The 22,908-nt window shown below is 30.4% G+C and overlaps 1 protein-coding gene across 5 annotated transcripts in view; it reads right to left on the bottom strand.

Annotated features, from left to right (window-relative positions):
• LOC143254958 (BAH and coiled-coil domain-containing protein 1-like) overlaps nt 1–22,908 on the bottom strand; it is a 41,059-nt gene that overhangs the window by 4,929 nt on the left and 13,222 nt on the right. Inside the window, exons 4-19 of one of the 5 annotated variants that reach the window (XM_076509887.1) lie at nt 21,639–21,812; nt 20,505–20,576; nt 19,444–19,548; nt 18,459–18,544; nt 16,721–16,942; nt 15,934–16,053; nt 15,373–15,550; nt 13,175–13,289; nt 12,832–12,907; nt 12,577–12,685; nt 7,138–7,257; nt 4,473–4,628; nt 3,357–4,162; nt 3,077–3,146; nt 2,371–2,492; nt 578–742 (exon numbers count right to left, since the gene is read on the bottom strand). In XM_076509887.1, the coding sequence (XP_076366002.1) occupies nt 578–742; nt 2,371–2,492; nt 3,077–3,146; nt 3,357–4,162; nt 4,473–4,628; nt 7,138–7,257; nt 12,577–12,685; nt 12,832–12,907; nt 13,175–13,289; nt 15,373–15,550; nt 15,934–16,053; nt 16,721–16,942; nt 18,459–18,544; nt 19,444–19,548; nt 20,505–20,576; nt 21,639–21,812 (2,696 nt within the window). The remainder of the gene's footprint in view (nt 1–577; nt 743–2,370; nt 2,493–3,076; nt 3,147–3,356; nt 4,163–4,472; nt 4,629–7,137; nt 7,258–12,576; nt 12,686–12,831; nt 12,908–13,174; nt 13,290–15,372; nt 15,551–15,933; nt 16,054–16,720; nt 16,943–18,458; nt 18,545–19,443; nt 19,549–20,504; nt 20,577–21,638; nt 21,813–22,908) is intronic. The other 4 variants (XM_076509889.1, XM_076509888.1, XM_076509891.1 and 1 more) reach the window with 4 other exon arrangements.

The following is a 22,908-nucleotide window of genomic DNA, read 5'->3' as shown; positions in this document are numbered from 1 at the left end:
AAATTAATATGGTATTAATTACCTCTGCTGTGGTTCTTAATTACTACTACACATAAAACCAAAAAGTACATGACCACCTCTGCCCTGAATCTTAATTAAATACTGAATATAAGGTCAATATGTGAATGACTACTTCTGCATTTATTTTGAATTACTATTCTGTTTGTTTTAATATCTATCCACTAAACATGACATACATAAGAGAATTATACTATTGACCTCAAATATTGCAACCTTTAAAATCAACATGGTACTAATTAAATCTGATTCTAGCCATTAACCAAACATTTAGTCAATCCAATTAGTAGTTTTAAGTTTACCTTTCCTGGAAAGTTTCAAATAGCTCAAAATGATCCATCAAAAGTTAGTGAGGTTGGTTTTCCAGACTAAAGAAACACTACACAATGCTGAGTGTTACATGCAGTTAACCAAACATATGGCAGGTTTTAGAATGGGCATAAGTCACGTTTTCAACCTACAAATCATTCTAAGGCTCACAAAATTGGAAATGTTTATCTAATTGTGGAAAGAACATCCTTTTATTTCACACCCACAATAAGCACAGCAGCTGGCATACCTTTGTCTCGAGAAGCTGACTTCCTCTTTTTGTTTCTTCTGGGTGATAAAACCATTTCACCTTCACCACCATGTTGCCCCCCCACGACTGCCACATTGTCTTGATTCTTCCAATGTATGGTAGATGGGGTCTTCCGGTGGACAGGAATACGGCACAGTCGCCAACCTATGGGTGAGAAACCAAAGGAATTTGTGTGCACACTATCAATATTAAGTTAAATTTCTTGTTTTTAGATAAAAGAGGTTTCATCTTCGAAATTATCATACAAAAAAGTGCTCATAAAAAAACCTAAGAAATTCAACAACAGCTAAATTAATTAGCTCTATGGAAAAAAGTGTTATGCAAACAGATCTTAAAAATGTAACAAATGTAAAGCATTTCAAATAAAGTTGACTGGATCTGGTATTTATCAGGAATGGGATGGGTTTAGTTTATTAATAACACATTTATTAGATCAGACAAGATTACTGACCTTATATGAAAGATAGGTAAGTAAATGAACCATTGTTTACTTAGGCACAAATTCTGAATGGAGTTGTATTTATTTAGAAACCTCTCAATTACTCGATGAAATGATCTGTTTTATCTATTCATGAGACTTGCACTGTTTTCAGTTTTGGTTTTGTGGAACTAAATTACTAAAGTGTGTTTTATAATAATTTCTGTTTCAAAAATCATATCAAAAATTAAATTACAAATAGAGGACACATTACACTTGAATGCACAAATATATGTTTTACTCTGTTTTTCTGTTCATTAAGAGGAAAAATCATGAAACCTTTGTTGTACAGTAACATTCCACTAGTTAGATGTTTTATTTATTTTCCTATTTTAAAACAATGGACAAACATCACAGGATTTTATGAACAATCACATTCAAAAGTGCTTGAATATGATTTTGAACAATGGCTTTTATACCCATAAGTGCCATATGCCCATGGTGTTATCTAAACACACCACATGATGGTACACATTGCTTTCTGCATAATCAAATTGATCTACAGAGTTTTAAAACACTGGGTTTGTAATATTTATGAATATAACTCCTGAACATATTATCTGCATGCTTTTAAAAAAAATGTGTTGAGGTACCAGGTTAAAAGGCACATATGTTTTAATATGCACTATGAGTAAAACAATTTCTTTGTGTTACTCAGTAGAAAATAAAACAAAAACATCAACCTAACTATACAGAAATGTCAAGTTAATTTGTGATATACACAAAATACCAATCTTCAAACAAATTAATCATATTGTTTGTGACTATATTTTTTTTCAAATTCATAATGTGATTTAATATCAGTACTAAAATAATCAGTCCTGTATATAAAAGACAATATTACACACGTAATATAACCTGTTTGAGAATTTCTACAACATGGATACTATCTGTAATAAACACTGCTTAATACAACATTTACTATTAATAGATTTAATTTTTCAAAATATGATTCTATAAAGTGATATCAAGAAATATGTTTACACAGTGTTCTTAAATTCTGAGCACATTTTTACCCAAACTGCCAACTTTCAAAGTTTTCAATAGAAATTACTGTTTACGAAAAATTTGTTTAAATTAGTTCACAAGACACTGAAAGACTAATACAATTTTGTCATTAAAATTAAAATTAGAAAGAAAGAAAAAGATTTGCTTTCCAGAAGTTAACACTCCAGTGACTGAGATTTCCTTCCTGGAAGATTATAAAATTTATTCCAGTTGTCAGAGTGTTAAAAATGTGGGGGGAAACAGATTTTTCACAATTCAGGTACGAGCTAGTCCAGGCCCAGCCTACCTTGATTGTCTCTTTCCCCCTGGTGATGGCCTTGTAAAACTCTTTCTTTGCCTTTCCTTTAGTGTTGGCTCGTCGGAAACTTTTCCCAGCCCACCGCCAGAGTTGCTGAGCTGGGAGAAAGGCTGTGAAGTATTAGGTAATGGAAAGTAAGTTGCATGCAACATGTTGAAGATCCATGCAAATCAGACACACAGACAGGATGATGGGGATGCAAGATGGAGCAACTCAAAACAAACAAAACAATTCGTGCACACAAATCAGTTCACTACATACAAGGAAAACAAAATATGGTGATACAAAAAAAGAGAGAAAAAGATGTTACTAGAATACAAATAAAAGAAAGAAGGGAACAAAAACACCACTTTAGTAATCCAAAAGTGGAAACAAAAGTTTCATTTAGTGACAGAACACTGACAGAAGTTTGAATCTCATAACAAAAAAAATTACATGGCACCAATCATGTCATCTCAGTCATGCAACTTAAATACAGCTTTCAGAAACAAATAACAATGGATGGTGTTTAAAAATAACATTCATAATAAATGACAAAATAGCCTTTTTTTAGCATGATAAAAGTCTTGTATGTTTATAGTAAAACAACTACCATCATCAGAATATGCTGCAATACATATCTAATGGATATAATTATTTAATGAAAGTATTGATAACATAACCTAAACAATGCTCTTGGATGTATTTTTCTTACCTGCTATTTTACTTTTTTCAACTGAGGGGAGACGATGTTTCCTCTTTTTCTTTTCACTGGATTTCTTAGTCTGTGACACAAAAATTTAATTTGTATAAATTATCTACGTTTGATAAATAATTAAAAAAAGGTTTGAGAAATATTCAGAACTAAATTCGTGTGAAAAAAAGGTAAAAAATCAATGCTGATCAACATGCTTGTAATGTATATTCAAAACGTAATAGAAGCAGTAAGTAAAATTACTTCAGTGTGATAATACATCAACAAAATTAAAATTTACCTTCACTTTCTTACTGTGAGATTTCTCTTCAGTAACATAAGTTGCTTTTGTTGTTTGTTTGTCATTGGTAATGTGTAAACTCTCTGAGCTATCACTGCTACTAAATGAGGAAGACTCTGGATCAGCAGTTTTGTTTATTTCTTTCTCATTGTTTTCTTTTTTGTCTTCTTGAGAAATGTCTGTGGAATTCGTTCTTATCTTCACCATCAGCTGTGACTTCTTATTTTCTGTACTAGAGCTGAATGTTTCTGTCTGTGGTGATTCCTCAGTTTTTTCTTCTTCCCTTTTAGTACTCTGTTCAAAAGTCATTGGTGTAACATTTGGCATATTAGCATCGCTGCTTGATGAGGACGGGGAATGGGAATGTTCAGGGCTGCTTGGGTGGCTTCGTTTATCATGCTTATGTTTCTTATGATGGTGGTGATGATGACAGTGGTGATGGTGGTGGCGATGCCGATGTTTATGATCATCCTTATGTTTTTTGTGCTTTCTTGATTTTAATGATGGAGGACCACACACACTTGCTTCAGATGAACTGCCAAGGTGATGTAATTCCTTTTCTCTTGATTTATCTTTTACTTTGCTCTTTGATTCACTTTTGCTTTTCTTTGATTTCTTTTTTTGGGAGCTTTTCTCCTTTTCCTTCTCTGGAGAAGATTTCACACTTTTTGTTGCTGTGGTATCAATAGTGTAGAGTGTATTTTGGGATTCAACTGTACTGATGACAGATGAGACATTTACTAAATGAAGTACATCACTTAATTGTGAATGGTCTTGGGTATTCTGCTCTTGTGAGATACAATTCTCTACAAATAACAATAGTTGTGTTCCAAGTTAATCAAACATAGAATATAATTAGAGATAAATTGAAATTATTATTGAAAAATTGATTTCAAAATCAGTTAATATCGTAACTAGTATGTTCACATAAAAGAGAGCAAAATTAAGCTGTTACTACTGTGTCCTAAAGTTATTTACAGAAATATGCTATAATTTACAACAAATGTATGAACACTTTATTACCCTAGCATCTTACATGTTTGAATAAAATGGTAAGCAAAGTGTGGAAGAAGATTTTAAAAGAAAACTGATATTTTTTTCAACATTAAGTCTTACTTTTCTTTCCTGACTTTGATTTATTTTTATTCTTTTTGGTTTTAACTTTTTCTCCACTGGTAGCCAATGTGTTAACTGAACTGTCTGTGACACTTTCCCCAGAGAGTCTGTGCTGTCTACGTTTTCCAAGGAGCATTAGAGGATTGGAATCAACTGCTGTAACAAAATACAGGGAAGAGATATGAGAAATTTATTTTCCATTTATCAAAGATTCTTTTATATATATTAAATCATTTGAAATAAAAACTCAGAAAAATGTTCACAAACAATTTTATATTAGTAAACTTAACAAGTTAGTAATGAAATTCCAGGATCTTGTTTGCCAATCCAGTAGAATTTAAATTTTCAAATGTAGATGAGCAAAAATATGAAACTGCTTTTCAACTTTACTTGTTTTATCAATTTTTATTTCATTCACTGCATGCAAAAATTTACACATTATACAAGAAAATTAATGGGGAGCAATTAATTAAAATAATTAGGAAATTCAGTGTTGCCTCTGTTTCCATAAATAAATACTAAAAGAAACGTGTCAGAAAAGTGTGAAACTATGGCCAACTTGTCAACCATTACAACAACTGTCGTTGGAAGAACCATACATCCAATAATTTGAGAACTGTTATTGTTAGAAGAACCATATATTCAACAATTACAACTACTTTTATTATTAGAAGGGCCGTATCTCCAGTAATTATAAGAACTGTTACCATTACAAGAACTATATATTAAACACTAACAACAACTTTTATTATTAAAAGAACCATATCTCCAGCAATTATAACTGTTATTACTGTTGGAAGAACCATATATTCAACAATTATAACTGTTATTGTTGAAAGAACCATATATTCAACAATTACAACTATTGTCGTTATTCGGAGATATGGTTTTTGTTATTGTTGGAAATGTCATTATAAGAACTGTTATGGTTAGAAGAACTATATCTCTAACAATTATGACAACTGTTATTGTTGGAAGAACCATATATTCAACAGTTGTAAAAACTGTTACTACTGGAAGACTTTCTTACTAGGAAATTGATTGAGAATTGTCTTTTGTACATTTATATAGGCCTCCGTTTTATTTATCTTGCAAAAGGTAAAAAAGTTTGAAATTAAGACCAAGCATATATATAGAGAGAGCCCTCAATATATTCCAACATTTACACTAGAATAATAATTGTACTGTATCATTATGTGTAATATTTGAGATTGGCCTAATACTGTGTTCTTACAAAATTGTGAAAAAGCAGGTGAATTTAATATTAAAACAGTAATTTGAAAATATTGTGAAATGGCAACACTGAAAATTACACCTGAATGAAGTTTTAAACAATTGATAGATCATTAGTTATATGCATGTTTCCCATGCCTGATAGTTAGAATCCACAACTGTTTCAGAACTTTTTCTACATGTTACATGCCCATACTTTTCTACATATTTTATCTTTTGTTGATTTGATGATCGAGTTAATTTTGGCTACTTTTTTTGAAAGAGATTGTTGACTGTTGGCAGAGAGCATTAACAGAAATGTGTTGTCAGAATCATTTGAATGTTGCAAATAGTAAAAAACATTTTGGTTATTAGCAACTCCTTGTTTGGTATGTATCCAGGTCCTTAACAGGACTAGACAGTCTGGACAAGGTTGTGAAAGATCAACTACACTTTGGTGCTTCTGACAGATAGATATAGTTCAGATATATATTGACATTGTATAGAAGTGTTTCCCAAGATGAGAACATAGCCCCCTTGGAGAGTTGTGAAGCTTTTCTGGAGAGCTGGTGAAAGCAGCAATGCTGAATTAATTTTAATTATAAATAAACAATAACCCAATAAAAATATGTTGAATTAATTAAATGTATGTCAGAAATGAATGCTACTATTTTTACTATGGCACTGGTTTTTAATCATCATTTTAAAGTTATAGGTTGGGGAAGGGACATCAAACAATTTTATACATATCAAGGGAGCTCCAAAGTAAAATAGTTTGGGATCCACTGTTGCTGGAAGTGGTCTAGACACAAGAAATTCTTGTTATTATATCAGTATAGCTGAAATAAGCTCCCTGAACATCAATAAAATTTCAGACAGATGGTAAGAAAAAGAATTCATGTGAAACATGTACAATGCTTCTTTGAATCCCTCTGGATGCCATACACCTATATTCCTTAACATACTACACATTTTATACTGCAGTGATTAAAGAATGTGGCAGAATCTCCATAACACTGTCTGATCAGAAGAATGCTCCACAATGTACAGAGGCACATATGACTCTTTCACACAAGATAATTCAGACATACACTAACTCTGAACAGTTTGAAACTGAATTTATTTTAAACAAGCAAAAGTAGGTTTTGTTTATTTGCAGGTCAGCACAAAGCTACACAATGGGTTATCTGTGTTGTGCCTGCCACAACTACTAAAACCCAGTTTCTAGAATTATAAGTTCATAAACACGTCACTACGCAACTGGTGGTCAAAAAATTATGAGAAAAGTAACTACTTTCACTTTTAAATTGTATAATTCAAGAAGAACTTGGTCATATATATACACACATACATGAAAAATATAAGTTTTATCCTTACAGAAAAAAAGGTAAGTTTAAGCACAATGTGTTGTAAACAAATAAAATGTTTTTAAGTAACCCATATGTAAACTTACACACGATTGGATAATCTGATGGAAGCATACATATGTCTTTCAAAGGTATTCGGCCAGAATCTCCATCATCAAATTCTACATACACCGTGCCTCGATCTGAATCACAATTTGGACTGGATGCTGCAAGTTAATACCATTAAATCTGTCATAATTTTTTCCCACTGTTCTTTAAATATCAACACTAGACTGTCTGGTCAGAAGTCGAGTACTTAATTACAGATTTGAATTATAACATATAACAATTATGAATGACCTACTTCTTGAACAATTACCTCATCCAAAGTCAACCCTAAATCTTTATACTATCACTCTTAGAATTGAGAAAACAAACAAAAGTTAAATATCTTTGGGTAACTAAATTTAGTAACCCAAAATAGCAGTTTCAAATAGCCAACATCTTCTGTTTATTCAACATATTTCTTGAAAAAAGTTTATTAGGAACATAAAATGTGTTTTTTATTGTATTTTGCACATTTATTAATTTTTTAAGAATCAACTGTTTTACACATTCATGATTTTCTGATAGACACATCTTACCCTTTCTTAGCCTCCCCACTAAACCAGTTATAATACAGTCAATCTCAGGTAATTTTGTTTAATTTTACAAACTACATGATTAATTTTCTTTGCATTTTAATCAGATGTAACTGAAATGAAGCAAGATTATTTTTATACCTTCTTGCTTTATTTCAATTAATCTTGTGTTGATTAGTCTTAACTCTTTCTGGAACAATGAGGGAGTTATCACTGATGTCCTCCCAAACCTGTTCATTTGTAATTATTAAAATGTTTTCATATAGTTGTTTTGGTTTGGCTTACATACTGGAAGTTGCATTTTTGAGATTCGATTAAGTAAATAACATTTCTTTCATGGAGCAACTTATAGGTTTAGTGAATTTAAACTGCTTTTGGTTGTGTTAATCAGATTTATCTTTGCATCTTCCAATATGTAGGTCAAACACTCAGGACAAACTTACCACATGGTGACTAGTTCTGGCTTTTAAAAGGTCATATAATTTCATTTAGCATTTCTATCACTTTTTTCAAAGTTTTCAAAATTTTGTTGTGCAACGCTGTTTTGAAAAAAACTTCTTTCACACCAGGATTCTTTTTTTTTTTTTTTTGAATTGCTGATCAGAAAGTTCAATTGCATATATCCAGTTTCACCAATGTTCATTGATATATTTTTTTTTTACTTTTGACAATTACAGTAATCATCACTTCTGATTATAAAAGCATAAAAACATAGCAAAAAGTGACAAAAATTTATCAGCAAATTGCAACCTGACCTTTCCAAAATCATATCACCATCAATTTGCATGCTATATCTCATGATATTTGTTAATGATATTTTTGGTCAAAATCAAATATCTAACCAGTATAATTTATTTAATAATAAGAATTTGAGTCTTTGAAACATTTTGCCATCACCCACCCACAGTCACTAAACTTAACTAAGGTTACTTGATGTTTGTCATTGAAGAAAATTTCTGTTGTTTTCAAACAGATTTAATTTATAATACAGTGAAACCTGTCTAAGCCGGAAATTGCATAAGGTGGAAAACTGTACAAGCCAGAAATATCAAAATTTTGCAGCATTATCTTAAGATTTCATTTATAAAAGACCCTCTATATAGCGGAACCTGTGTAACACGGATGGAAAACTAACTTTCCCCTACCTCATCTATCAACAAGATTAGAACGTAAGGTGGAAAAAATGTTTTTGATTAAATATTAAATTCTTATTTAATTAATATTTTTTTTAAATACTAATAAATTCTCAGACATTTTGTTGCAGTAAGTATTGGTTAAATATATTCTGTTCTTTTTTCTGCCGTCATTATTCCAAAGGTCACTATTTAAAAGAACAATTGACTGTACTTTTGGTCATATTTGCTGATGAAAAACTAGAGAAACCATGGGTAATAGGTAAAAGTGAAAATCTGCGCTGTTTTAAAAATTTAAGGAAGAATCAACTTCCTGTAGAAAGGAAAGTAAATAATAAAGTGTGGATGACAAGTGCTACATTCGAGGAATTTTTGAACAGATTAAACAAGAGAATGAAAGAAGAAAATAGGAACATTCTACTTTTCTTAAATAATGTAACTTATCACACAAAAGTTCAACTTCCAAATGTTCATTTAGTCTTTCTACCTCTATGTACAACATCAGTTCTACAGCCACTAGATAATGTAATCATACACTGTATAAAATTGAAATACAGAATATTGATGCTTCACCATATTATTGCAAATATGGATGACTGTATGAGAGCATCTGAAATGACCATAAAATTGACGTGTTAGATGCAATTGCATTTTTAAGTCATTTAATCAAATGCACAAAAGATGAATGCGTAATAAAGTGCTTTCAAAACTGTGGATTTATTCTTGATAATGGTGCAGATTGTGGAGAAGTTATTTGTTATGACAATTCTAGCGAAATCCAAACTCTGATTGAGTAGATTGATTCTGTGAATGCAGAAAGCTTAATGAACGTTGACAAGAACGTTTTAACAGAAACTGATGAAATTGATTTAAAATCTACAACAGAATCACAAGATGGTAACAGTGAGAGATTCAGAAGATGAATAAAATGGAAAAAGATAGTGAGAAAATAGAAATTTCTACTTCATCACAACTGATAAGTTATATTAACACTGTCAAATTGTATGAAAAAATGAAGAGGGAAAATGAATTTCATGAAAAAGCCGTATAATTGGCATTCTCTTTTAACCACATGAGAAGGCCCATTAAAAAAACAAAACAGTTGAGATTGGACATGTTCTTCAAATAAATTTGTTTAAGATTTTGTGTACTTAGTATATTCTGAATGTTTATTTCTGTTCTTATTCTAATAAATATAGCGTAAACAGTATAATAACTTTATTCACAAACATCTTACTTCCCTTGAGTCAAACAAGTATAATGTTCTGCTCAAAAATTATATATAATTAAGGAAATGCATGTTCACTGTCTAAACCAGAAAACCTGCTTAAGTCAGAAATTTTACTTCGTCCCATATGATTCTGCCTTGACAGGTTTTACTGTAATAAAATACATTTTCAGGAAAGGAAGGAATGTCAAAAACAACTTGACAAGACAAAAAACTCCCAGAAGAGTGGTTTATTTATAAGTCTTCTAAACTTCTTACTAGATTCCTTTGTACACACCTAACAGGTAATTGTATCTTAATTGTTCACATCACATGTTGAGATATCGTAAAAGGGCAGCAATGAAACAGCACAGTAATAAAAGCATTGAGCAAATACTGTGGGTTGGGCAGAAAATTAAAAATATATATATTGCTTAAGAGTACCACTCCATTGAGTTGTGCAGAAATGAAAGTTGGAATATCTTTTAATTTTTCTTTTCAAATTACACCAGATATATGTTACAAAATCACAGAATGTAAGTTCCAGAATATTTTTAGTTCAAACTGTCAAAATAGAGTTAAAATGCTATTCGAAGTAAAAATGTTCTACTTCATAAACAGACAGCATCTGAAAAGTACTCAGTGGTCCATTTATGATTAACTTTTGCATTTTTGAAATATCTGCATTTAACAGTTGTTCTGTTTTAACTTTATAGTTCTTTGACTTTAATAATAAAATGGGTTATTTTATTTTATTTTTATTTTCCTGGTTGAAATAATGTAATAACAAACATAAAAAAACAATTTATCATTAGATAAAAAAACTACATGATATGACTCTGAACTTGAAAAAAAACCAAACAAGACAGGAATGGAAGTGGCCATATCACTTGATCAGCTACTAGTAACTTAGTAGACTAAGCTCTCTTGACTTTGTATGAAGAATAAAACCTCTAGATTACTGGCTTGCCCACTTTGTCTATCAAAAGCTTGATGTTTGAATGAAATCTCAATTTCTATCATTATACCTCCCCTTTAGTTAACTTGAGAATATTATTTTTATGACTATATTACACTAGAGTAACATTTTATGATTGGAAATTTTGATTCTACTTGTTTTTTTCATGGAGTAAACCAATAATGGAGGGATTTTATTCTCCATGTGAGGTTGAGACATAAGCCAATCAAGAGATATGTCCTCTTCCATCCCAATCTTGTTTGGTTATTTTTGTTAAGTTCATTAGTTAGACCTACATAGCTTTTTTATTTATCAATAAATTATTTTCTTTATACTTGATTGTTTACTTTTGTTTTTATAAGATACTGTGTGTGTGTGTGTGTGTGTGTGTGTGTGTGTAGGTTAGTGTATCTTAAATCTTTATAAATTGTGCATAGAAATATAACAAAACAGGTAGTCAAAGATTGTGAAAACTGTTTTTCTATATATATATATATGTACATAGTTACTGCTAGAAATAGGTAGACTCTAAGCCTATTAGAGATGATTATGAATGAAAATAAGAAATCTTAGTTTTGGCCATTTGCTAGTTTTTTGACTTTGGAACAATCTGGATGGTTGAAAAGCAGCATATACACTGGAGATAGAGCAACTATGCCAGGTAACTCTTCAGATCTAGTTTCTCATGACCTGTAGAGAAGAAAATGCTGCTACTTTTGTATTGCTTTAATAACGGACAATAAAGCCATCCACACATACAGAGTTAGGCCACTCTTCAATGTGATCATTTGCTTTTATATTATAGCTAGTACTGTTGTATAATGTCTAGCTAGTTGTTATGTGCATGAAATACCCACATTTGGAGTAATATGATCTATCTTTGACTTCTTATCTTAGAAAGGACATTCAGTTGTTAGAAAACATTCAGAGGAGGGCTACTAGGATGATACCTGGGATGGAAATATCATTACATAAGGATGTGTTAAGATTTCTGAACAATGTTTTCTCTTGGAAAACAAGAAATGTTTAGAGAGGATCTGATTGAGGCATTTAAATTTGTTAAAGGAGTTGGTAGTGCCCATGAATCAATTTCTTTTGGATTTAACAGTAAAAATGGCAAGATTAAGGAACACAAAATATAAATTTTTCAAGGGTGGAAGTCATCTTCAGCTAATAACATTTTATTATTCTAACAGACTGGTTGGTCTCTGGAATCAGTTGTCTTCAGTTGTTGTAGATGTAGTTAATTTGAGGGAATTTAAGAGAAAGTTTGATAAACGTTTAAATAATAAGGGCTACAATACTAATTTTCAGGTTAATTATGTGAATAGGACTGCCTAGAATCTAGATGAACCAAAAGGTCCTTTATATTACCAGAGTTTACAGATTAAGCTGTCAATGGAAATTAAAATTATCTATTATTTGTGTTATAAATAAAAAATTCCATTTATAAATCGGTAACATCCAACAAACTGTATACTTTACTCTTAACTTATTATGTGCTAAGTCCTCTGGTTTTTAACAAAAGATAGCTAACTAATGTTCATACACAATTAATACATTTTTTTTATTGTAGTCATACTAACATTTAAAATGAAATATCTTACATTTAGCTACAGTTCCAGGATACATGCATCGATATTGCTGACTCCAAAATGCACAGATCCTCTGACCCTCTGGTAGGTTACTTAGGGAATTTGGCTTCACCTCAACAATCTACAAGAAATTTCAACAATCAAAATTCAAATTTAAACAGTATATATATAGATTTTGCTTTGGCAAAAATACCCATATAAAATATAAAGATCAAAGTCCTGTCTTTTACATATGCATGTGGCAAATTTACTTAAATATATACTTACTGCTTCCTTCAAAATTTCCTCTCGGGAATAAATGTGAGGTCTGTTACCTCGCTCTCCATCTCTGGTTATGCCATATCTGTTAAAATAAAATTTATCAGTTTGACTTTGATAGCTTTATCTTTAAAAAGAGATCTTGCTGATCTTAAGTTGCAAGAATGTATATGGTCTTTAAAAGAAGTAAACCTAAAAACTAATTGTTACCTTAGATTACCATTAGTCAGACATAACTTGAATATACAGACCAAGAACTGTAGTAGTGTTTATCAGATATAGCTCGTCAACTCAGAACACAAGTGGCTTTCACTATTCAAGAAAATAAAATTAGTGTAAATTCAAAACTCACACGTCAGGAGCACGAATAGCTTTAATGGTTCCTGCATAAAATAGTCCATTATCCATTGTTAAAACTCGAAGATGATCGTCTAGCTCTTCTGGTTGCAGAATGGAGGACCTGATTACTTTAAATAAAAAAAAATATATTATACACAAATGACTAAGCACCTTGAGCAACAACATAAAAAGTATTAGATATGAAACTAAATATGTGAAATCAAATCAAATAATGAATTACTTGTAACAGGCTATGCATAAATACTTAGAAATATGTTGCAAAATTAGTAAATAGTGCGTGTTTTGAACAAGTGTTAAATTGCTCACACAACCATACGAAATGGTACAAAAGAAACAACAAATGTATATAGAGTATTTTTTTCCTGTGAAAAATGTTTACGTTAAAGGATGAGGAGAACAGTAGGGCACATTCTAAAGACACAAAGAGATGCACTGATAATCTGCTATTGTTGAGTTGGTTTGCAGAGCTGGATACATCACACCATGGGACAAAATAAAAATTTTAGACCATCCTAAACATAGAAAAACACAGAGAATTAAAGAAGCAATTCATATCCAAACTCAAAAACCAATCTTTAACAGAAACCAAGGTGTGAACATCTGTAAACTATAGAACCTTATATTCAAGAAAGTTACAGCTAAGTCCCAAACCAGGATAATGCTACACAGCCAATGGAAGACATCCAACTATACACTGTCCTCTACCAGAACTGTGTTACATAAACAGTAAACAAGACATAGCCAGACACCACTTTCTGTAGGAATCACACTCCAGTCACCTATTCATGAAATCACATTACCCCAAACACTTTGAGTTCAAGAAGATCTTAGTACAGAGATTGAAATACGACAAAAAAACACAACCACATTAGACAGTTTCCTGTCTAAAAATAATATTAACAATTATTTCCTTACACACTTACACATCAGTCAAAGCAAAATCATATATAATTTCAGGATAACAAGGGACCTCTTGGTCCATATCGGCCACCCCATTCACTAAACTGAAATTTAAAAGTCTGCAAAATTGTATATTTGTGTTCCCTAATCACACTATTAAATATGAAAAACAGATGGCATATCAATACTGTTAATTATCTTAATAATCTTAAACACCTCAGTTAGATTCCGCCTAACTCTAAAATGTTTTTCTCTTAATCCAGTCTCATGCAAGAACCATTCCATTCCAGGTATCATCCTAATAGACTTTCTCTGAATCTTTTCCAACAATTTAATGTTATTCTTAAGATAAAGTGCCTAAAATTGAACATAGTATTCTGATATGTAACCTAACCAATGACTTAGACAATGAAAATATAATCTTTTTAGACTTGTATTCAATATTTCTTTATATACAACCCAAAATCCTATTTTCTCTACAACTACCAAGGCATAAGACTGATCCAACAGAACACCAAGATCCTTTTCTTCCATAACACTGTTAAGGTTATTTCCATCAAAATTATACTAATTGAAATTACATTGCATTATTATAATTAAAAGTCTTCTACCATTCATTGGTCCAAATCACCATCTGATCCAAATATTTTTCTAAATCAGCAGCATTCTCCTTATGTTTGTGAACCCAAGATGGTAAAATCATTATCAAATTTCATTAATTTAATGACCGTTCCACTCCTTCTTCCATGTCACCAACATAAGTAAAAAAAAAGCAATCTCCTAAGATTGAGCTCTGGGGGTACCCCATCTGTAGCATTAATCTAGTCTGACTGAGTTCCATTTATAACAACCCTATGCCTTCTTCTGTCCAGCCAGTTTTTCTATGCAATAATTAAACTTATTCCCCACACCTACAGAAATATTTTTAATAAGCCTTTTATGTGGCACTTTGTAAAATGCTTTCAGCAAATCTTAATCCATTCCTTCATCTATATAAGCAGTAACCACATAAAAGAATGTCAAATGGCTAATAAGTCAAGATTTTCTCCCAAGTGAAACCATATTGACTATTCAACAAAATTTTAAACTTTGTTAAATGACTTTCTCAAGCATCTTTCAGTCAGATGTTTAAAAACTTTTCCCACCAGTGATGTAAAAACAACAGGTCTAAAGTTACCAGGACAGTTTTTATCACCTCCCTTGAAAAAGAGAAGTAATATTAGCCAGCTTCCATTATTCTATTCCAACATTTAAACAGCAATATTACTTGTTTTATTTTTCTCAACCAACCTGGATTAGATGTTTTCTCAATCAAAGCACTCAAAGGAAGGTTATCGCCTTCACTACTTTCAGCATTTTCCTGGTCTATTGAATGATGAGGAATTACACATCCTTGGTTACTTTCACTAAGCCGACACTTCTTCAGAGCAGCAAACAGTTCATCTGGAACTAACTTTTCCTTTGTTTGCTGAAGTTTATGACAAACTTAATATTTTAGTCATATAATAATACATCTACATAATTATCACTCCTCACTACATACACCAAAATTATCCATAGTTTACAAAATTATAACTTCTTAGCCCTAATATAACAATGTAAAGATATATAATTAAAAGGAAACAGTGTGGCATTTCTAGGATTATTACTCATTTTTAATATCCATTTACTTTGCTAGTGAGCTTGAATGTGTTCAGTAATTCTACATAAAACATGTTTTTTTTATGTAGAAAGAAAATTAAAGAAAACTGCATCAATGTTGCTGTTTTTTAATAAAAACCTGTAAGATAATCTAATTGTTAAAAATTCATTCTGATTTGCTTTTTATGATGGTTATTAGAAAATATTCACCTGTTTATTTGACTCCTTTATTTTAGTTTTAAGTTTTTTGCTTGTTGACTCTGGATCTTTTCTCATTTTTGTTTTCTTCTTATGTGAAACTTCCCCAGATTTGTTTACGTTTCTAGGAATCTTTAGAAAAAAAAATTACACTGAAACATTGAAATATTACATCACATTTCATACAAAGTTTACTTTTTTTCACCAAACTAAGTAAACACAGTACTTGAATCATAAAGTGTTATTAGTAAAGAAAGCTCAATTCTTCAACCATTTCACTGTGGAAAATGCAGTACAACAATAAAAATATTACAAGTGATAAATTAAATCCAGGAAAAAGGTTTTTTTTAATAACTTCAATTTCTAGTCACTAAATAATTAAGATGAAAAACTTTCTTGAGTTATACACTAACTGTAAAGAAATCTAGTAAAAATTCATCATTGGAAGTTTAATTTTGCAAGAAGGGCTGGTAATTATTTTTTTCCTTAAATTCAACTTAAAAAAATTATATACCATTTTTCTTCAGCTAACCTGTTGACTGCTGATTCACCATATCATGTAAGGCCCAACCCTGGCAGTTGAATGTAAGTGTGATATGTATATGTAGACACATATGCACGCATACACATAAGCTTAGAGCAGTCACAGTCAGTGGGTTAAAATACATTAATTCTGTCCCATTTGCAAAGAACACAAAACTGATGTAACTAAGCAAGGCATAAGATAAATATTCCAACGTTCTTTTCTGAATGTGATATCATATATTTTCCTGAATTTTAAGATAAAGAAATTTCTTACTTTTGAAGCTGTTTCAGACTTGCTTTCTGGCTGTGGCTCAGATTTTTTTGTTTCAGTTGTTGATAAGTTCTTTTCATTTATCTTATCTAAATTTTCTCCTTGCCAGAGAGAAATGGCTCCAGGAACAACTCCAGCATCATGAAGAAAAATTCTCTCACTGCGGCGACGGAACCAGATATTTTCCTCAAAGAATGATGCTACCGATTCTAATTCAACACAGTTCTAAAACAAAATATAATCAGATAAATACACACAAGTAATGCACTACCCCAAAGAACCATAAAATATTTATTTAGAGTAGAAAGGAAAGTTCGTGGGTGTGGAGGACTGAGCCACATAGCTCAAACTAGCATTTTATCATTCACATTTTACTTGTACAATAAGAAGTCTACTCCTGATGACTCAGTAAAACCATATTATTGTTGTAATGTTAAAAATTAAGTCTTGATACCTATGGTGGCACAGCACAGGTACTTCAATATGTAGCTTCCTGATTTACATCAAACAAACTTCTACAAATAAAGTTGGAAAACCACTTTGTCATTACATATTTCACTTAATGAAACCCGAATATATATAAATATAAGCTAACACCTTAATATAAAGAAAAAAACTAAACTGAGAATACACTAGACAAAACAGCTAAAATATCAGTCCTCCAAAATTCTCTTAAGTAGCAGTTGTTTCTTACTTACTGTTAATAGAAGATAATTAACTTGGAAACTATATTCTAGGTAAATCAGTCAATACCACCACAGCATAAAATTACAAATTAATGACTGTTAAATGTAAGCTCACTCAACAATATTAAATTTCTGAAACTTTAAAAAGATATTTGTAAAGTTATTACCTTATCAGAAGTAAATATTCTTTTAAATAAACCCTTCAATAAATTATAGAGAATTTATAGTTATAGTTAACTAAAACTATAACTACAGTAATTTACAGAAATAGATTATACAGTATTAAAGACAATATCGTAGAATACGTGGGTTAAAACAATTAATCTTGTAAATCAATAATAAGAGTACACTGAATCATAAGTTGGGTACCCTTGATGTTAGTTCACGGATCTCTTTACTACTGTATCTGGATACACAAACACAATATTGATAAATTATCTCAACTAAGCTTAATACAAGTATGACAACTTATATTTTCAAATAATAATATTAAATGTAAATTGTTTGTGAAATTAATAATAAATATAAGCATGCACTCAATCTTTTCACTTTCCAGGTGTATGCATGTTTATCAAGGTTATGCAATCACTTTACAGAATGGTTACAGGTTAATGAAGGTTATACAGTCACTTTTACAAACTGTTTCAGGTTAAGAAAGGTGACATTATTACTTCATACATTGTTTACAGTTTAAGGAAGGTTATATAATCATGTTATAAACTATTTACTGGTTAAGACAGAATGCATTATCACTTTAAAGACAGTTTTCAGGTTAATAAAGGTTATGTGATCACTGCATAGACTGTTTACGAGTTAACGAAGCTTATACAGTCACTTTAAAAGAGTTTTTCACAGGTTAGGAAGTTATATAATTAACACATTACAAAGTTTTGAAAGAACAACTACTTGAAAATTAGAGAGTTTACCATTTACAGATGAAATCATAGATAGTTGTCTGTCTCAAACATTATATATGGTTAACAGGATGTCAGTGATCACACAGATCATGTTAGTTTATATTAATAATACTAATGATAGCAGAAAAGCTAAGTTACCTTTGTTTTATTTAGTGAATTTTTAACTCTCTTTGCTTCAGCCTTCAGAAAAGCCAGCTTTTTTGGTTGTTTGGGAACAATGGTTTCTGTTGAAACAAATAAATGTAACAGTTTATTTTACATAAAGAATAAAACTGCAATATTTCACTTGAAGCTTTAAGAAATCATCACACAAACTGAAATATATATTTATATATAGATCTGATCTGTCAAAACTAAATAAATAAATATCATACCTGAAGAAGGACAAACCAGTGGTCTGTCAAAACTAAATAAATAAATAAATATGATACCTGAAAGACAGACCAGTGTTCTGTCAAAACTAAATAAATAACTATCATACCTGAAAGACAGACCAGTGTTCTGTCAAAACTAAATAAATAAATATCATACTCGAAGAAGGACAAACCAGTATTCTGTCAAAACTAAATAAATAAATATCATACCTGAAGGACAAACCAGTGTTCTGTCAAAACTAAATAAATAAATATCATACCTGAAGGACAAACCAGTGTTCTGTCAAAACTAAATAAATAAATATCATACCTGAAAGACAGACCAGTGTTCTGTCAAAACTAAATAAATAAATATCATACTCGAAGAAGGACAAACCAGTATTCTGTCAAAACTAAATAAATAAATATCATACCTGAAGGACAAACCAGTATTCTGTCAAAACTAAATAAATAAATATCATACTCGAAGAAGGACAAACCAGTATTCTGTCAAAACTAAATAAATAAATATCACACCTGAAGAAGGACAAACCAGTGTTTTGTCAAAGTTAAATAAAAAATCCCTTTATTATACCTATAAATCATTGTTTCCCAACTTATTATGATGTTGTCATAAATATTTGTTAATAATGAACTGCCTTTAGCAAAATACACTTGTAAGGACAATAAAATACAAAATGTGGTTTCACACATTAAATGTATCACATACTTATTGATAATCTATTTAATTCCACATTTTAGAAACATACCTGTGGCTTCATCTGATTTAGATAAAGAATGTTTCTTGGGTCTGCCAGGCTTTCGTTTTTTTGCTGAAGAGACCTCTGTATCAGAAGTGTTACATTCACTCTCACCTGCAGTGAAAATGAGCTGAATTATTTTGCAAAGTCTTAAATACAAATATTTTAATTATTTTTAAAAATACAAATTGTGCATTAAAACTGGATTTTTCTAGAGCTGATCTTTTAAAATATATCACTAACAGATAGATAGCAAAAACTTAAACGATAACTTACACCAAATTTCATTTGACATATCTAGACAACTGTATTTTATACAAAAAAATATACAGAAAAATGACAGAAAACATCACAGAACAAGTCTTGCAGATTCTTTATTTCACCCAGTACCAACCTATCTGCATTTTTGGTATTACTGGAAGAAAAAAAACCCACTAAAACTAGTGAATTGTATAATATATTGTCAAACTTTATTTAAGTTTAATTTACATTTTAAAATGAATCAACTTATTAGTTCTTTAGAAAACTTTTAAGGGATACCGTAGCAATTTTGTTCAAGATAAATTACTTTTACTTCACCAGTATTTACATAAAATTATAATATGAATTCCAATCCTTCTATCTGCTTATAGAAAAGTGATTAATATTATATGATTCACAAAAACAAAAAAAAAGGATTTGACCACTTGACCAAAAGATAATTTGTGATTTTATGAGGGCAAATGAAAATTTATAAGACAACTGGTGATTTAATTTTGAACAATTATTAAATTTCAAAAAAATGTCAGCACCTTATCACATATTGTGTGTTATAACAAATTACATATGAATATTCACTACCGAAATAAAAAATTCTGTTTCTCACAACAAAATCACTATCAAAGCAAAAATTAAACTAGAAAAATAATAAAGTTTCTGTTCAAAACAATACTCTAATATCACAATACATAAAACCGGTTGGTAACTTGATGAGATTAACACTAAGAACACATTCTACAAGAAAATAATTTTACATTCTTATCTGACTAACTTAATTTTCACATTAAAGTTTCTACACAAGAAATACTAACCCATTTTCAGCTTCCTTTTAGTGTCTTTTTCAGGTGTAGTGTGGGAAATGTTTACGTGTGTCACAAGCTCTTCTGAAATGTGTAAATTCAAGCTTCATGTGACATACTTCTATCAATGCACAGTAAACAAACAATCCTACTGTTTAAGTCATATATACACAATAGCATATGATTAATTTTTCAAATCTTCATTTTTGGCACACAAGGCCCAATATGTTTTAATGGTTATTGTAAGAAACAAACCTAGATTGAAATTATAAAATAGGTTTGTCCTTTTCATTCTGGGGGAAATTATGTTTTAAATATTCATAAATGAGGATTTTGTATTATTATGTAAACACAACTTTCTGTTTGATTATACAAAACTTAGCAAAACTAAAATGAAGTTTCTTTCTTCTGAATCTGTCCATAAAACTAAAAGAAAACAACTTTTAGTTTACTGCTCAGAAGCTTCACAGACACTAAAGTTTCCTTAGATAAACAATCTCTTTAAAAACAGGCACAAACAAGTTATTATTTGGACTTCAAGTATTCAATTTAAATAATTAACAATGTCTTACGACCCTTGTATAACAAAATCAAGTACTTGTTGTACCTGACATTTACAGATGTAATCATAGTAGAAATAAAAGATATATTTGTAAAACATAGAGTTGACTTTATTTCCTTCAATTCTGTATAAAGTAAACATCACTGATGGATTGGCATGGAAGAAATCCCAAAAAATTAACTGAACTACAACATCTGTTCTTTATTTATATGAATGTTACTGATTGCAAAGTTCCACTCAACAAAGAAAATTAATAAAACTATAAACATATTTTAACCTTGTCAACATTATAACCTTTTTGTGTAAAGTCAAACTTTAAAAGTCACTTATGACTGATATTCTTACTAAAGTTTATCAGAGTTTGTTGTTATTAACTCACAGCTGCAAAATGAGCATAATTTGCCAATAAATGGGTTGAACTCAACATTTCAGCATTATAATTTCTCAACTAATCAGAGTACAATGTTTATTTACATACATACAAACTTCAAGTCCACTCTTGAGAAAATTATCTTTTAAATTACAGACAGACACCACTTAACTAATGCATCATATTAAAAAATTTTGTAAATAAAATGTTCTACCATGTGGATCCTCTGTAACATATGAATCACTTGAAAAAGATTCCTGTTTAGACATAGGAAATGGATTCTTATTTTCATTCGATCTTTTATTTTGATTCTTTTTTGCTTTTGTTGATTGTAGCTTAAAAGATGCTTGCTTGTTACTGGGTGACTTTGTCCTCTGTTTATAAAAGTCTTGTTTCCATGATGGAGAAAGAATATAACATTATTTATTCAAGTTTTGAGATCACATCTACTTAGAAAAGAAAAATAAGACACAGAGTATCATTTACTGTGTCATGTTTACTTGGAAAATGAAAGAATTTTATTAAATGAGTCAGTTAAATAAAGTACAACTGTTAACTTAAGCCTTGTCTATTCACTCATGGAACTGGATGAATGAACTTTAAGGGATGAATATCAAATTAAAAAATGTAATTTCTATATTTTATTGAAAGCATGAAGTAAAAACTATAAAACTTGCATTTCCAATATCATTCACAATAATTCATTTTTGAGAGGGAAAAGAAGTGATATTTATCACAAGTTTTCTAATCCTAAGAAAACAATGACTATAAAAACCAAAAATCTTCACATATTATACTTTCAGCCTGAAATATAATTATCATTTCAAATACAAATTAAAACAACATTTGTTGCAAAAAAGTGTAAGGTAGCAAAACAAGCCTGTCTCTATACTGCAGTGCCAGAGTAATTAAGTGTAACTAACCAATTCCACTTGTTTTATAGAATGCACACATTTATCAAAGACTTATAACTCTTAATCTAAACCTAAATACCATATCAAACCGATTCTTAAACTTGATCAATTTGATGTTTAATATTTAGGGATAAAACTTTGTTAAATGAATGTTACACTCTAATGAAATAATTACTTTATGAAGAATATGCATTCTATTCTCATTACAAAGCTACTTACACCAATTCTAAATTGTACACTACTGGCCAAGGTCAGTAAAGCAATATTCTACAATTCATGCTATGAGACTGACTGTTACTCTTGTAACAGATGGTATGGCACAAACCTAAACCTGGCTTGCCAACTCTAATATTTGAAACTCTACCACAGGACCAACCCATACACCCCTCAAGAAAAACAATGCAAATTCACCATAACATTGCCCATAGTAATATGAAATACACAGATAAGGTCTGGGATACTTGAGTACTCTTGCATTTTTGCCACATTTATGCTGCTAACTTATGTCAAGCATTTCTTAAAATTTAAATGTTCCATGTGAAACAATATAAATTAATAAATATTACTTAA

Source organism: Tachypleus tridentatus, chromosome 7 (assembly GCF_004210375.1).
Source record: "Tachypleus tridentatus isolate NWPU-2018 chromosome 7, ASM421037v1, whole genome shotgun sequence".
In the NCBI taxonomy this organism is placed as follows: Eukaryota; Metazoa; Arthropoda; class Merostomata; order Xiphosura; family Limulidae; genus Tachypleus; species Tachypleus tridentatus.
The sequence above is the reverse complement of the archived record's forward strand: the minus strand, read 5'-3'. Positions and strand labels throughout refer to the sequence as shown.